The sequence below is a fragment of the Salvia hispanica genome, chromosome 1, assembly GCF_023119035.1.
Source record: "Salvia hispanica cultivar TCC Black 2014 chromosome 1, UniMelb_Shisp_WGS_1.0, whole genome shotgun sequence".
In the NCBI taxonomy this organism is placed as follows: Eukaryota; Viridiplantae; Streptophyta; class Magnoliopsida; order Lamiales; family Lamiaceae; genus Salvia; species Salvia hispanica.
The window spans coordinates 35,816,233-35,834,365 of NC_062965.1; the positions used below are offsets into that span (position 1 = coordinate 35,816,233).

The window sequence follows — 18,133 nt, forward strand, 5'->3', positions numbered from 1 at the left end:
CTGGCCTTATGAACTTGCTATTTCTTAGGATTATTGTCCCCACAGCATGGGTGGCGATAATATTAGAAAATGGCTTCACAAATTTGCAAACCAACCGATGGAGACCGTATACAACGCACTTGTTGTAATCATTGCTTAGATATTTTATATGGTTTTGCATAATTATCACATAAGCAGATATAGCAGATAATCCACTTAAAATAGATAAACATCAAATAAACAGATAAATACATTTAATGCATGGCATTTAAACACATAGGATAGTTAACAACAATTATTTAATCTAGTCAAGGGAGAATCAATTAAATAATTAAGTTTTATCTTGGATAATGTTTATCCAAATTCATTTAGGATTTATCAAGATAGAGTTAGCTATCTAAATCCACTTAGGATTATTCTAGATTTTATTTCGATAGAATCAAATCCTACAATTCAAGATAACATTGATCTAGGATTATCATTATTTAAATTGTGCTAGGATATTACTAGATAGGAACAACTCCATCATAATCCATAAGATAAAAATAAAATCCTATCAACCAAGATTTATACAAATCTTAATTTTATTTAGAATAGACATCCAGAAATATCAAACATTACTTAGGATTTCTTAGATAAATAAATTTATCTAAATCCAATTAAATAAGGATTTTCTTATATATCATCTTTATCCTAATCTATCTAGGATATAAGTCCAGACGATAAGGATAACTTGGATGAATTCTTATTGTAATCCATATAAGATTTGTCTTAATAGAATTAAATCTATTCAAATCTATAGGATAAAATAAATTAATATAAATGTTTATCCTAATTCATCTAGGTTTTATCTTGGAATAAATCCATATAAATCCACAGAATAAGATAATATTATATTATAATTATTCAAATCTATCCAATATTTATCTAGGAACAAATCCATATAAATCTATAAGATAAGAATAAAATATTATATTATCACTATCTAAATCCATTTAGAGTTTATCTATGAATAAATTCATATAAACTCAAAGGATAAGAATCAAATAATATTATCATTATCTAAATCCAACTAGAATTTGTCCAGGAATAAATCCACATTAATCCATAGGACTAGGATTCATCTGGGAATTAAATCCCTATAAATCCATAAAATAAGAATAAAATCTATAATTATTCCATGATTTAATACAAAATCAAATCTTGTATAATATATAAAATCCATAAAAAATATATTCAAAATCTTATTTCCAAATAATCCAGAATTATTTCCAAAATTGAATCTTTGGATTTGGAAACCCCAATCAAAATTTGGAAAGAATCTTGACCGAACCTTGCGTCAACAACTGCTGCTCGACTCCTTCGACGCTGCGTCGATGTCGCAGCTCCGGCGCTGCACTACGGGATGTCGTCGCTGCTGTCGCTGTTAGAGTTTGTATACTAGAAATCACCTTTCGAGTGATTGAATACAAAGGAATAAACAGATTATTTTTGTCATAATGTTGTTATGTTTTACATTTAATGGATGTTTATTACATATTTAAATGTATAAGTAACTTAACAAACTCTTATTTTATTTTAAAAAGGAATAAACAGATTATTTTTGTGGACGTCGTTCACTTTAAGGTAACACGGTCAGTTCTGGACGAAGAAAAAGAAGAATTTCACAACCTGGATAGGCTTAGACTACCTATCGTGAAAGGTTGCAATGTCAGTCCAATTATTTCTAAGTCTTACTGAAATAAGATGACGTTGGTGTGGTATAGCACTGAATTGGATCTAACAGCGAGACATGTCTTTATGCTATCTACTGAATGACGAGGTCTTGTAAAATTATTGTTTCTTAATCAATGTACGTTAGCATTGAGCATACGGTATTGATTATGCACTACTTTGACTTACCATGTCACGACCACAACTCCCTAGTGCTAGTGAGTGTAGCTATTTCGCGACTAAACAATTCTCGAACTCAAGGGACAACAATAAAAGGATGAAATCACTCAAATCAAAAGTATCAAAGGCGTATGGGTACATAGTCAAAACGTGATCAGAGTATCAAGACTAAGTTCAAAGCTTGCTAGTACATAAATCTAGGTTTTGCAGCGGAAGAGTCCAAGACAAAATAGCACGTATGAAGACATGCTACTTTGGGTTACCTAACTACTTATTTAATATGTTTGTCCCAACACCTTCGCCTGCTCGTCCACGTTCAACCTGCACATTTGAAAATAACATGCAGGGCTGAGTATTTGGTATACTCAGTGGGCACATTGCCAAAAATAGTTCTATATTTAATTGTCAATGCCACAGTTGAGTGATCACGGGGTTTTACTTAAAAGACCCGAGTCACTAAAATACTTTTCCTTGAGTAAAGATTTTGATTGCGCAATCACGTAACATAGATATACCATATTTGAAACTGATGTGAACCGGGAATGTGGCCACATTCCACGACGGTCACTGGACCGGCCAACCCCTTTTGTTAGCTCACGGTCCCCTTATGTGTACACTAGTCCGAGTAGGGTTTGCGGCCCTACTGGGACCCGAATTCGATTTAAACTTAAATTGGCATAGCCAAGCAGATAGGTAATCATAAAACAAAACATGGCATGACAACATACTTGAGCAAAGATTCACGTTTTCATACTGAAATCACGTTTTGAAAGAAAATGCCCACCTCAAAAGCTAAAGCTCCTTCCGAATTTTCCTTAACTTGGTCTTAGATGACGTTCGAAGACGTCCCTTTAGGAAATAAAATGATACTTAATTAGATTTTGAGATATCCATTAAACTTAAACATGAATGCATCCTAAGTGCGATGATCATTTTATTCTTTCTCTAAATTTCTAGAAGAGTTCTAAAATTCTTGAATATTAATTAAATCAGTAGATTTAATTAAATTAGAGAAATTGTTCACTTAACTAGAGGGTGCTACCTCCCATGCCATTTATTTAAGCATACTAAAATAAGCTCGAGGTCTATTCATCGTTAGCGTATTGTTACTAAAATTAATTATTTGAGCACTCATACTAAACCCGGAAAAATTAGACTTATCCTTGTGGAAATAATTAGCGGATTATTATTTAATCCATAGTATAGGAAAGCCATGATTTAATTAAATTCCTAGTCCAATACTTTATTTAATTAGTGGCCCAAGACATTAATCAATTTGTCAAGGCCCAGAACACACAAAAGAAAGGGGTGGCCCAAAACAAAAGAAAATAAGGAGAGGCCCAAATCTAACCATAACCCATCGACCTCTCCCTCTTTCTCCCTCATTCTCCCAACCGAGACCCTAAACGGGAGAGGTGTGGCGGCGCCTCCTCGTCGCCCGCCGCTAGAAGCTCCGGTCGGCGCCTCCCTTGCGTCGCCGGAGGTTCCGATGTCCTTTCCCACGAATCCTCGGTCTCAATCTCTTCTTTGAACAAAAATCCCCAAATCCCACACACACAAAAACCCTAAATCGGTGGTGGAACGCGGCGGCTCGTGCCGGCAGCTCCGCCATCTCAGCCCGGCTGGCAAGCGCTCTCCGCCGCCTTCGCCAGGAAACGCCGCCGTGGTGGCGCCATCATCCCTGCCTCTCCCTTCCTTCCCCAGCTACTTCCGCCGCCTGCATCCAAGGCGCGGCGGGGCTCGAGGTGCCATCGCTTCGCGCTGCGCTCGACGCCGTCGGAGAAGGAGAGGGAGTATCACCGCCATCTGCCACCGCCCTCTCTCTGTACTGCTCTGCCGCTGCTACTGTGCATGCACAGGCGGCGGCTTTGGCCCACTCCACGCCTCGCACCGCCGCTGTCGACGGATGAAGTGATGAATTTAACTTCCCATCCTCGTCTTATTTTCTTAAAATTTTAGGTTCCAGACTTACAAGTTTTGAAATTTCCACTATGTAGGTTTGTAAAGGCTGTGGCTTTAGTGACGGGTTTGAGGTGTGGTGTTATTGTCGACTCCGGGCTGCCGTAGAGTCCTCGCCGAAGATCCGGCAGATTCGTGCTACGAGATAAGTTTCCCTCATTCTTTCTAGTTATTAGCGCGGTAGGATTCTGCCTTGGTTTTTATTTATTGAGCTTGGCGATATGTGAGAAGATGCCTTGCTATTTGGAAGACTAGATGGTGGATTATGTTGTTAAGCTTGTTGTTTCTATGATTGAAGTTTTACTAGTCCTGAATTACTCTATGTGTTCGGCTAAGAGAGTTGATCTCTTGATTATGGGGCTTGCTACTTGTGAGATGCTGAACTTAATGTGGTTATACTTGTGCCCCTAAGTTCTTACACTATGTTGTGGTTGATCTAGACATGATGCAAGATAAAGTGTTGAGGTTTTAGGGAGGTTTACCTCTCGGTTCTATGGTTGTCTCAGAAGCTCTGCCTCTGGCCTCAGTTCTTCTCCCTCTCACACTTGCCACTGCTAGTTCTTGTTTAATAAGGTTTTATTATTCGGAACCTAGCTAGTTGGAGTTTAATTACTCTATGAATAATAAATAAGATTTTCTTGCTGAGTCCACTCTTGGAATTAATAAGATATTGATTAATTAATTTCATAGCAGACAATAATTAATTAATGGATGTTTCTATCTTAAGCGCGGGAAATAAATATCAAGCAATGGAAACCCGGAGTACTTTCGGATTTGGATGGGGAGTGCAATATTACTTCTGTAGTGGCTGCTCGTAATATTCCAATTAAAAGCTTATATTAAATTGGGTTTAATTTAATTAGTAAAAGCTAATTGGAGGAGCTCATATCCAAAAACCTTCCATAGATTCATATCTGGGCCCAATATGTGACTTAAAATAATTAGGAGAATGAAGGGGCGATTTTTTCTCCTCTACATAGAAAAGGGGCGATTTTCTCTCCTTCGTGGGGAAGATTTTCCGTCTTCTTTATTTAAGTCCTAGTATACTGGTGAGATCAGCCCACCCTGATATCAATTTACAGTCCGGGAACCAGACAGAAGATCCGCGGTTTTGTACTGAAGATCTTCACGTGGAGAAGGCGCTAGCTATCTTCGATTCTTTGGAGAATCATCAAGGGAAAATAGTTAAACCGTAAAAAAGCATGTTTTAGGTTTTAATTAATTTAAAGCATGATTTATTTGAGTTATGAGCATGATACCTGTGATAATTGCGCGAATAGAATTTGTCTAAATAATCTGCTAAATAGTTCAAGATTATTATGTAGTCGATTTATGTGAACGCTTCCGCTGCCAACCCCTTCAGTCGCAGCGTCGTCGCAGCGTCGCTTTCGCCGTTGCTGCCTGTGTACTCGCAAGAACTCCCAGCCAGCTCCGACGCCGGTTGCACACGAAGAGGCGCTGTCTTTCGACCCCGGGAACTGCCCAGGAAGGCCTCCCACTCAGACCGCCATCGCAGCCGGCATCCTGGTGGTCTGTCCTCTCCGTCGCACGCAGCTCTTGTCTCCATTCTCACCCGAAGGTTCACGGATACCGCTGTTGTGACGTCGTCTCCGACGTGGTCACGTCGGGAACAAAAACTTAATCGTAAATTAATTCACCACAATTACGTACAAACATACGCATTGAGAAACAAGTCACCTCATGTAAATCCCAACATCATCATGATTATAATCTGTCTTGTTATCATTACATTTAATAATTATTAAGTAATGAGGGATTATGTTTTCAATGTTGGAGAAAACAAATGCAGAGTTGGATCCCCTGCTGTGGCTCCAAGCACAGCAGGGGCTGCTGTTACATACAGCCAAGTTTTTAATATTAAAATATAACATTAAAATAATATATAAAATATTAATTTTTTTATTTTAAAATATTTGCTGTGTGTAACAGCAGCCCCCTGCGGTGCTTGGAGCCACAGCAGAGGATCCAAATCCCATATTTTATTATGTTTGACGCTATATTCTGCGCATTCGATGACGTGCAGCTCCGGCAGAAGTGCCGGCTGCACGTCCACATCGAACGTGTCAGCATCGTCCACTATTCTTCATTCTTATGTTATGTTAAATTAATTGAAAAATTGCAACCACGCAACCAAGAAAACATGCATTCAAGCAATTCACATAACATGAAATTAATCCACATAATCAGAGTAAAAAATTAGCTCTGATATCAATTGCTGGGGTTTGGTGCCCCTTGCACAGCGGAAGACTTGTACAAAATAAATAAATCAGACATGGATCTATTTGACCGAATATGCGATTAATCAATTCCCGTGTTAAACAGATAATTGCATGCTAAAATGCAAATAATTCATGCTTAGAAAATATAAATCCTAAACATGATTTCTACGGCTTAGAGTTCCGATTTGATTCTCCAAAGAATCGTCGATTGCTTGTGCCTCTCCACGTGATGATCTTCAGTACTAGACCACGGATCTTCTGACTGGTTCCCGAACTGTATCTCGATATCAGGGTGGGCTGATCTTATAAAAATAATAGGACTCGAATAAAGAAGACAAAACTTTTTCACGGAGGAGAGCTGAAAATCTCACGGATGAGAAATATATAAAAAAACTTCGTTCTCTACTACTAAAAGGAAGAGAGGGAACACTATTTTTCTCTCTTGAAAAAGTGATTTCTGTCTTATTTATTCTCCTATTTATATTAAGTTCATCAGTCAGGGATTTATGGAATGTTTTGGATATGAGCTCCTCCAATTAGCTTTTTACTAATTAAATTGAACCCCAATTTAACATAAAATTTTAATTGGAATATTACGAGCAGCCACTACAGAAGTAATATTGCACTCCCCATCCAAATCCGAAATTACAAGTAATCCGGGTTTCCAATTTATTTATTATTTATTTCTCGCGCTTAAGATATAAATGTCCATTAATTAATTGAAGTCTCCTATGGACTTAATTAATTAACATCTTATTAATTCCAAGACTGGACTCAGCAAGAAACACGTATTTATTATTATTGATGGAATAATTAAATTCCAACTGGCCACTTTTTCGAATAATAAAACCTTGTTCGAGCTCCTTTTGAGGACATTATCAAACGAGACTCACCTCGCGCGCGATTCAACATAATAGCAATCCTAGCACCGCTAGATATTAATCACCACTACCCAATATATCAGGATTAATGGATTGCGAAAAACCGCACTATTTGATAAGTCAAAGTAGTGCATAATCAATACCGTATCCTCAATGCTAACGTATGTAGATTAAGAAATAGTTATTTATCAAGACCTAGTCCTTCAGTAGATAGCATAAAGACACATCTTGCTATTAGATTCATTCAGTGTTATACCACACCAATGTCATCTTATTTCAGTAAGGCTTAGAAATAATCAACTGACATTGCAACCTTTCACGATAGGTAGTCTAAGCCTATCTGGGTCGTGAAATTTTTCTTTTTCTTTTGCAAAGCATTGCATAGAACCGATTGTGTTACCTTAAAGTGGACGTCGCCCACAACCGGTCTACTAAGCAAAAGACTTAGACTTTGTTTGCTTCTTATACATTTAAATGTTTATAAAACATCTTATAAATGCACAAGCAAACACAATGTAATAATATACTGATTCTATTCGTGCGAAACTGCTCGAATAATACTGAATCGGGTTAAAATTGGATTATAGAGTTTTATGTATACAAGCAAGATTCTATTCGAGCGACACTTGCTCGAAACATGCTTTTCAGTATACCAAACCTAACAGTTTCATCTCTAGGGATAATACGTCAATCCATTAGCATTAACCATGATGTAATTTGTCTTGCGGAAAGAGGATTTTTCTCCACAAGAATTATAGTTCAGTTTATTTTATAATTTTCATTGTAATCCCATCAAGTTCATCAGTGTCTAACGGGTTTGAGATGTTATATACGTCAGGAGGAAGTTGTTTCATCTCTAGGAATAATACGTCAATCCATGAGCATTAACCATGATGTAATTTGTCTTGCGGAAAGGGGATTTTTCTCCACAAGACTTATAGTTCGGTTTATTTTATAATTTTCATTATAATCTCCATTTCATTTATTCTTTTTCTTTGATTGCAATAGTTAGAGTACCGCGTGTTATGGTTCGAGAATTTTATTCCAATATTTCTAACAATTCTTAGTGAGGGAAAAATTATAGTGACATCCTTAACTCGAAACATGCAGTTCCTGATTCTCGAATATAGTTATTTTGTTAAAAGTGTAATTCATTATTTTTACTTTTTAGTAGAGAGATATGAAGGATTGTTTTAAACATATTTTTCAAAAGTGTGATATACTACTCTCTTAATTCCCCAAATAATTGTGTTTTGTCTTGATTTCTTTTTAAATATGTTTAATTTTATGTATTTAGGTTTGAAATGAATTGAGGAGTATAGATTTATTGATTGTTATTACTATAGTAGTACATTTTACTATTTTTAAATCTTATATAATTATATTAGTTCTAATTTTAATTAATAAATTAACAATTCAAGACTGTATAACTAAAAAAATATTCCGTCGTGCGTCGCGTTTTCTCGAGATATCTCACAAATATTTGAATGTACGACAAAGTATATTTGTGCATACACTGTCAAATCAAACAATTGATAAAATTTTTATATATCATTTTTCTAAATTATAATATGGCCTATGGCCTAAATAGGGATGTCAATCGGGCCAGTCTATCGAGTTTCGGGCCAATCTTATTCGGGTTGCGGGTCAATCGGATGTGGGCTAATCGGGTTGTGATTTTTTTGGGTTATAAAAGTTCAACCCTAACCCTAAAAGCTCGGGTTTCGGGCTAGCCCAGCGGGCTAATCGGGTTGCTACCGATAAAATTAACATACGATCAATCCAATAAATAATGGTGAAAATTAGTTATATTTATAAAATGTAAAATATATAATTATGATATATTTGAGTTATATGCTTAAACTCAAACATAAACACGATCATATACTAATATTTGAGATTTATGCAAAATAAAATATAAACATCAAGAAATTTTAAAGCATGTTTCATAAATTTAAATATTTTTTTTTTTTTAGTGAATTTGAAGTTTCTAATTTATATATCTATTATTATGTTAATAAAAATTTAATATATAATTTATATATTTAATATATAAAATTGAAGTTGTTTTTTAGTAATCTATAATATAAAATAACCAATGAAGTGTCGACTTAGAGTCAAACAAATAGAACGATAGAAATTTTATCGGGTTTTCGGGCCAGTCCATCGAATTTTCGAGTCTGGCCCTAACGGGTTACGCGCTAATCGGGTGCGGACTGTAATTTTATCGGACAAAAAATTTTCAACCCTAATCCTGTAGATTTGGAGGGCTATTCGGGCCGGCCCACGGGTTACGGCGTACGTCCACATCCCTACGCCTAATGCAACATGATTGGATATCTTCTCGTATATTATTTACCATAAAATAATAAACTTATCATAAATCTGTTATATTCAACCAGCTCTCTCCTCTCTACTCTTCTCTTAATCCATGGCTTTCTCTCACTTCACCATAGCATTTTTCTCTCTCATCTTCCTCGCTTCAGCCTCTCTGTCTCTCTCCACGGCCGACGTCCACGACCTCCTCCCTCACTTCAATCTCCCCAAGGGCATAATTCCACGGGAGATCAAGTCCTATTCTCTCTCAAACACCAACAGCTCCTTCACGATCGAGCTCAGCGCAAACCCTTGCTATGTCAAATTCGACGATCAGCTCGTCTTCTACGACACGATCATCAAGGGGAAACTCGGATACGGCAAAGTCAGTGGAGTTTCAGGCATCATGGCCAAGAAATTCTTCCTCTGGGTATCCGTCACCGGCATGGAAGTCGACCAGGAAAACGATATGGTCAAATTTTACGTCGGAGCTCTGTCCAAGAAGCTGCCTGCTGCGGATTTTAAGGACGTTCCTAGCTGCAAATCGACAGGGCTGCGCGATGCATTTTCGATGGCAGCTTCGATTTGAGGTGAATTTGGTGTTTTCTTGCTCGTGAACTGTTTCGATTTTTTAATCTTGACCTTAATTGATCTGTTTCGTTGACTGAAATTTGTTGTTTCGATTGCTTGATGAGTGTGAATTTCGTTGAGAATGTTAGTTTTCAATTTTCATAGGCATTGTTCTTATTTTCCTGATTTTCAGCTGAGTTTGTTGGATTTTAGTTTTCTTATTATCTCTCACTATCAAATTGAGTTCTAATTGACTGGTTTAGCATTGTTCTTATTTTCCTGATTTTCAGCTGTGTTTGTTGGATATTTTAATTCTATTATTATTTCTCACTAGAAAATTATCAAATTGAGTCCTAATTGACTGGTTTAAGGACTTGATTAACTGTAGTTGAAAATTAAGAAAGTGAGAACAATTAGCTGATATAAGTAAAAGTTGATTGCATTCAAGAAATCTAACTAACCTTAGAAACTGCTGCAATTTCATTTTCTAAATGTGTTGTTGCTGGTAATTTTGGTTTCTTGACTAATATAGGGTCCCAAAATTAGTCATGGTATTAGATTTTTTACTAGTTGCTAGGTAAATACGGTTGAACCATGGCCGAATTTAGATCAAAGTAGTCTAGTTTTTCACAGTGGTGAATGCTTTGTTATAAGTCAAAATCTTGCCACTAGATAAATGGAACTGGACCGATTAAGAAATTGATTAACTTAATAGCTGGTCGGTTATGACCGACCGATTATATAGTTAACTACCAATTTCTTAATTGATTGAGCTCCGGTTATCTATCAGGGTTGCTATTTGATTCGGTTACTGGCTAAATTGGTTCGGTTATTTCCAAACCCTGGTCATAGGCCATACATAATTTTGCCCCTGGATTTGAATATTATGCTAAAGTCAAATGGGGTGAGAATATTTCAAGTTATGTGAAATGCGTGGGACTTTGGCTGAGAACGGTGAACTCTGGATTGGGTACTAAGGTGTGTGCCACAGGTGAAGGTTGATTAAGAGAAGCCTCGATTTGGTATATGAACTTCTTCTGCAAAAACTCGTATTAGGGGGATCACAGTCAACTATGCATGTATCTTTGTATCTAATGGTTTTTCATAGGTAAATTCGATGCTACATCCAATGCAGTGTGCAAATACAAGTAGAAAATGTTGACAGGAGTTGCTTGTGTTCAAAAATGTTATGACTGCATTGTTTATTGCCTATCTACACTCTCCAATTATGTACTGTATATAACAATGTAGATAAAACCATTTGTGTATTTTTCTTTCCCATTTTGCTCCTAATACCCATTTGCCTACACTCTTAAAATGAAGACACACGAGTAGTGTTGGACTCACCATTGTGAACGCTTAATTGTGCAGGACTCATTGCGGACAGATACTCTCTCTTGGACTAAGATTGAACCACTATTAGTTGTGTGCATTTTCCTCTTTCTGTCTGTGTATCCCACTTTGCATTGTTATGCTGTAATAAAATTCGAGATTGTTCAAGTGTATATGCTGACTTGAAGAATAACTAGGCAATGAATTTCTCTTCTTCATCCACTGCTATTCTTCAGCCTTCGCTACGTTATTTTGTCTTGAGAGAGCTTTTTTTTCCTGGAACTCACCTACCAGAATTGCCTTGTACTCATCTGCATCAGTTTTCCTTATACTCGACTCAACTTTCTTTCTTTGCTTCCCATCACAGGAAAATGTGTGATAACTAAATTTACACTATTTTCTCTCCTCTGTTTATCTATATATGTAAGAACTTGCTCTCACAGCAGAAACCAAGAAAATAGACAGGAACACCATAGATGGAGCATCATCGAGGAGACGGTTCCAAGGGTAGACGTATAAACATAGATAATTCTGAGAGTAAGGCAGATTACAAGAAGAAGACATCACGAAGGCAGTCTGCCGTGGAGGATGTGAACAAGAAAGCTGATGATTTCATAAGGAATTTCAGGCAGCGGCTTAAATTCGAGTGCGAAGAGACCTTTAAGCGTACGAGGGAAACTCGGGCTCGAAGGAAGCAAGGCCAGGCATGAGCGAGGACACAAGACACAAGTTCGCTTTCAATTACTACTACCAGTGCTATAGCATCATTTATTTGTTTTTAATTTGTGATGATAATAATATGAATCTTGTGAGTGTAATATGACAATAATTATGCAACGGGTTTTGCAACTTAAAAGAGATTCAGATTCGTTCAATTTTTAAGTCTTATTGGTGTGTGCACTTCTCATCAAGCATCAGGCAATTCTAGCATTTCTCTATCTTGTTATAACTGTGTATGATAATTTCTTAACTTCGTTGCGTTGAATATAGTTTTTTCCTATTTTAATGAAAACTATAATTCGGTAGCTTTAAAAATTTTGTTCTAAAACTTTACCAAAATATGTTGTGGCTCCCATTTTTTAAAAATATCTATCATCTTTGAATTTTGATATTGTTGAAGACCTTTTGCACTATTTTTTTGATTATTTTGTCCTTTTAAAGTTTATTTTTGTACTTTGGCAAGTACTATTATCACAAAGCCAATATAATCAATGCCTTAATCTCTCTCACACACACCACATACATGAATCAGTATTAAAACTGCATGAAAACAACAGAAAAAACAAGGTAAAAACTCGATGAAAGGCAGTCAAAGGCATATTTACAATAAGCCAAGCGTAGCTACAAGTGAGACAGTAAATAAAATGAGTTGGTAGGTCGCTCGAGAAACATAGATCCTAATCCTAGAATAATACAACAGCATCAATGTTTTGAGAATTTTCATCACTGAATCGCATCTGCGGAAAGGTCAGGCTGAAAAAGAATATGCCTGTCAGTATTGAGTATCGGAAGGGTAAACGCAAGTACCAGCAGTAGAGTATTGTGTAGCATAAGCCCCGCATCCCAGATTGTATATGGCACACCACAGCCGATGATGGAGCAGAAGGGTTCCTATAGAAAACGATGAGTTTCAGAATATGAGGAAGTGAGATGATTTGCTAATAGTCTCAAGTGCATTTATGCACTCACCAGGTTGAGAGCATCGAATGTGATTAGTCCCAGGCGCTAGTCACAGCAGAACCATAGCCTCCACCATATCCACCAGATTGGTTGTAACCACTGTTCATGTTACTTCCACCGCCATACATGTCCATTCCACCTCTATTGTAGGAGGAATCTTTGCGGAAATCACGACCACCAAATCTCCCTCCACCACCTTGCCCTCGGCGGTTCCTACCACCACCAAAGCCAGATCGAGCTGCAAAGCGTGTCAGCCAAGCAGGAACCTCTTGATTTGATTCTTGCATTAAATCAGCCAATGACTTCGCTAATGAAGCATTGCTATCATTGAAAAACGCAGTAGCCAGTCCTGTTTTACCAGCACGCCCAGTACGTCCTATACGGTGGACATAGTCATCAATATCATTAGGAAGATCGAAGTTGATGACATGTGCAACATGAGGGATGTCAAGGCCACGAGCTGCCACATCAGTTGCAACCAGAATTGGAGTTTTGCCACTTTTGAAAGATCTTAAAGCATACTCTCTCTCCTGCAGCCAGAAACAAAGTGCTTGCTTTAATATCATAGAATCAGAGCACAGAATTTCCATTTTCAAGGGATATTATGTACAAAGTCAAAGCATCATATTTACCGGCACATGAAACACATTAAATTGGAAGAAAGAGGAAGATTATAGAAACAAGTAAGTTGAAATAATCAAACCCAGGTAAAATAGAAATACAAGAATATCTACAAATTCTTTTAAACCAGTTATAATCAGGGTAAAACTACTCAAAAATTTAATAGAGCCATGCTGTTTCCATTTTGTTATAAGATGACAGATAAGATCTAGTCCTAGGCAAATAGACAAATTGTAAGACCTGTTGTGTCCGGTCACCATGAATGGAGGTGGCAGGAAAGCCATTAATGCAAAGCCAGTGTTCAAGAGAATCAGCTCCCTTCTTTGTCTCAACAAAAACCAATGTTAGAGATTGCTGCAAATCACATAGAAAAATCTGGATTAGCAAACTAAATAGAATACAAATAGCGTGGAAGTTGATCCAAGTGAGGAAATATGGATAAAACAAAATATAGATACTGTGGGGCATAATTTCTCCAACAACTAAGCTTGATTACTTTTTGTCAAGTTCAAAAATATATTTGTATTCTAAACATAAATCTGCAGACAGAACAGCCACATTTTTTCCTTTTAAATCTTTTTACATACGGAGTATTTAATTATGCTTCAGAGAATGGGGACCCTGCCAAAAACTAAAAGATCTTTAACACTTATATTACATCTCATTTGGCTTCTAAGTCACCAGTGCTCTTTACATGTCACCCTCCCACACACTCCACTCCACTCCACTCCATGGTCCCCACCCCCAAAATAAGGTAAAATGCACAAACAAGAATAAAACTAGAAAAACCAGGTGTGGGAGCTGGGAGCTTGGTCGGGGGGCAAGTGAATTAGAAGCACAAGTATCCACCTTACACAACGGTGGCAAAAAAATTTACCTTGGCCTGAACACCATTTGCTCTTTGTGCATGGAGAAGGTCCATCAGGTGGCTTCTTTTGTCAGTCTCAAGCACATATTCAATTCTTTGGAGGATCAATTCTGTGCTAGAACCAACTCTTCCAACAGCCAGAAATATGTAATTCGAAAGAAAATCTGCAGCTAGTCTCTGCATGTTAAGAGAGATTTCCATAATATCACATATGCAATAATTGATGGCAGCTTGTAACTAACAACAAAGTTGAGAAATATCCCTCTGTCCGCGAATAGGAGTCCCGTTTTTCCATTTAGTCCGTCCGCGAACAGGAGTCCCGGTTCATTTTTACCATAAATGGTAATAGGGTCCCACATTCCACTAACTCATTCCACTCCCATTTCATTTAAAACTAATATATACAAGTGGGACCTCTGTTCCACTAACTTTTATCCACCCATTTTTCTCAAAATTTCTTAAAACCCACGCCGCCCATAAATGGGACTCCTAACAGCGGACGGAGGGAGTATATATTTATGGCCTAGCCAATTGTTAGGAAAGATCTCTTCAACTAGTCAAAACTTGAGGGGCAAAAAACCCAACTAAATTCCACTTTTTGGAGTATGGTGACACAATGTCATTGGTATAGAAAACAGACCTGAATCTCCTTAGGAAATGTGGCGCTAAATAGCAATGTCTGTCTTACACCAGGTGGAGGCATGTCCATCTGTTGCACAATTCTCCTTATTTGAGGTTCGAAACCCATGTCCAACATTCTATCTGCTTCATCCAGGGCCAAGTACCTAATATTTTGTAACGAGACTCTAGCTCTTTCCAACAAATCAACTAAACGTCCGGGAGTTGCAACAAGTATGTCCACACCTCTTTCCAGTTCTCGAAGCTGCCAAGAAATCATCAACAACGAAATCAGAAATGAAGCAGTAAATAGTGTGACATACTACGTACATGAGGCTATAAAACAAGTAGGGGCATAGCTTCATAATCAGACTACTCTATAGAAGTGGGGATGCAACCAATGACGAGATGACAAAAAAAATACGGTACCTGTTGATTGATTGGTGCACCACCATAAGCAACAACAACCTTGACACCAGTTTGATAAGAAAATTTCCTAGCTTCTTCATGAATCTGCACAGAAAGATCCACTATCAGATTCTTTTTCAACGAAAGAAGCAAAGAATATATAAAAACAGCATTCTATGAACAAACCTGAATGGAAAGCTCCCTAGTTGGAGAAAGAATGAGAGCAAGCGGAAATGCCATGCGTGGCATACGTGGTTGTCTTTGAGCAGATTGGCCACTTTTCAAGATTCCACTAATTATTGGGAAACAAAATGCTGCAGTCTTTCCCGAACCAGTTTGAGCGCAAGCCATCAAATCCCGCCCTGTGAGTGATATTGGTATGGCATGCCGCTGCACAGGTGTAGGTTTCACATACTTGCATCTCTTAATATTCATATTTAAAGCATCACCCAAATCAATCTCGGCAAACGTATTCACAGGAGGCGGAACATCTTTCCCACTTGTCTCCACCGGAATATCCTCGTAGGCATCAAAATTGATCCCTGAATTTTCCTGTGCTGCAAATTCTGGTTCTGGAACTCCATCATTTTGAAAAGGATTAGCCTCTCTTTCCCTCCCACGATCCCAGCCACCATTTCTATTGTTCCAACCACTACCACCTCCACCACCACCCCGACTGAGACCACCTCCACTTAAATCATTTCTAGAGCCATACGACTGAAATCCACCTACAGCTGGACCTCCTTGTCCCTGGGATTCATTTCCCGCCAGAGTCCCTGCATAGGAAACTGTAGCTGAGGGAGGAGGGTCTGCAGAGGCTGAAGGTGGCCTATTCCTAAGATGCGGGGGAACATAAGTACTTCTAGAAGCATGAGAAGCAGCCCCTACACCACCACCGGTGGGAGCCTTCTCAACAGATTCAGACCATGTAGCAGGCATACTCAAAAGCACGCAAAATCACACAATTCCTCTCCCCTGTCAAAAAATACCTCCAACGCCACAACGGTTTATCCAGGCAGAGATATTTTTCAACGCTGCACATGCAACACAACAAAAAAAAAAAAAATCGTCATCATCACACACTGATATTATACCACAAATGAAGAAAAAAAATCTCTCAACTCCAATTCAAAATCCTAATAGCAATAAAAACATCACCAATCTCATAAACATAAAAAAATACACAAACAGCCCCAATTCTGAAGCAAAATTCATCCCTAAGAACACGCATATGCCAGAATCGAGCAAAAAATTAACAGAAATGCAACAACAACCACACAAAAACATAATTCCAAAACAGCATTATTTTGTAAAAATTCCACAGAATTAGTTGGACAGCAACGCAGTAATGAGAGAAAGATAAACGGAGAGAGTTGGTGCACATACGATATGATTAAAGGTAGATGATAAAGAAACCCTAATTTGGGGCAGAGGATGTGCGATCGGAGGCGCTGGTGCGTAAAAAATCTTGTGCGATGCTCTGTTGAATTTCCGCTCTCTCTCTCTAAAATGGTCTATAGATATTCTCTAAAATTTCTTGTAATGTATTTATAGTCTTGGAAATTTGCGTTTCTGCTTAATACCCGATTCCACCATTATTTATTAGGGGCTCTCTATCTCTATACGTTTCTCTCATTTCATTTTTAATTATAGCACATGAATTTCTGAAAAAGCAACAAAAAAGAAGAGAGAGAGAGAGAGAGAGAGATTCCTTAGAGTTCATTTTTGACTAACAATTTGCGGTTGTTAAGTAAGCATATTTTACTGCTTTCTTCAAGTCGAGTAAGGATTTTAGATTTATTTAATATCGTGTGGTGTGAGATTAAATGACTATAGTTGACTAGCAATTAATTTTTAGATATAGGATATAGTTTAGGCCTTCAGGGACGTTAGCGCTAAAATGGAAGGATGATTAATCCCTTCAAATTAGGGAACTAATATCAGTTACAAACAGTATATTGACTTTGTTTGTAAATCATGATAGAAATGGGGGAATTCTACCGTCAAAATTAAAACTTACTGTAGCAACTAAAGTGCAGTCCATTTAGTAAGAGCATCCACAATGCCGGCTAGCCGATTCGCGTCGCTAGCCGATCGGCTAGCCGAACCATTGCAGTCGGCCAGCGGCGAATCGGCCAGAGAATCGGCGTGGGCTAAGCCGATTCGGCGCTGGCCGATGCGCTGGCCGCCATTATGGCGTGCCGATCGACCAGCGATCGGCCAACGCCTATTTTCATTTTTTTTTTAAACCTATATATACGCGATTTTAGTTTCATTTTCATTTGCACCACTTGTTTTAACGAGTTTTCTCTCTCTCTAACTTTCTGTACAAGAGCATCATTGAGCGATGGACAACAACAACGAGTCTAGTCCGGCGACGAGCGGCTCTCATACGCCCACGGTATCCGTGGGATCTGAATGAGGCCAGATGGGCCCAGGGTTTAACGTCACTTGGGGGCAATTGATGGGGATGATGGCTGGAGCGCCGGGGGGGATGCAGGGGGGAACCAGGGGGGTATGCCGTCACTGGCGGAGCCACGGTGGGGCCAGGGGGGCCCTTGGGCCCCCCAGCCATTTCAGTTATCGCTATATATGCTATATGTACGCAAAAATTAAAAATGACGAATTGGTGTAGTTGGCTTGAAAACTTGTCACTAATTGAAATGGGCAGGGTTCGATCCTTCCTTCTAGCAATATGATTTTGAGTATTTTTTATGCCTCTTTTTGGACTTTAATTTCCCTACCAATTTAATATAATCTTATTTTTT

General features: G+C 38.1%; 2 protein-coding genes across 2 annotated transcripts; one reads left to right on the forward strand and one right to left on the reverse strand.

Annotated features, from left to right (window-relative positions):
• The first annotated feature begins 9,336 nt into the window (after positions 1-9,336).
• On the forward strand, positions 9,337-11,392 carry LOC125202362. The gene is made up of 2 exons (XM_048100744.1): positions 9,337-9,858; positions 11,210-11,392. The coding sequence occupies exon 1, from the start codon at positions 9,384-9,386 to the stop codon at positions 9,855-9,857; it is 474 nt and encodes a 157-aa protein (XP_047956701.1). The 5' UTR covers positions 9,337-9,383; the 3' UTR covers position 9,858; positions 11,210-11,392.
• A 1,082-nt stretch (positions 11,393-12,474) lies between these two features.
• Positions 12,475-16,985, reverse strand: LOC125200834 (DEAD-box ATP-dependent RNA helicase 37-like). Its single transcript, XM_048098629.1, has 8 exons — positions 16,752-16,985; positions 15,552-16,399; positions 15,387-15,470; positions 14,980-15,222; positions 14,349-14,516; positions 13,712-13,825; positions 12,860-13,380; positions 12,475-12,781 (listed from the first exon to the last, which is right to left on the reverse strand). The coding sequence occupies exons 2-7, from the start codon at positions 16,302-16,304 to the stop codon at positions 12,883-12,885; spliced, it is 1,860 nt and encodes a 619-aa protein (XP_047954586.1). The 5' UTR covers positions 16,305-16,399; positions 16,752-16,985; the 3' UTR covers positions 12,475-12,781; positions 12,860-12,882.
• Positions 16,986-18,133: the final 1,148 nt, after the last annotated feature.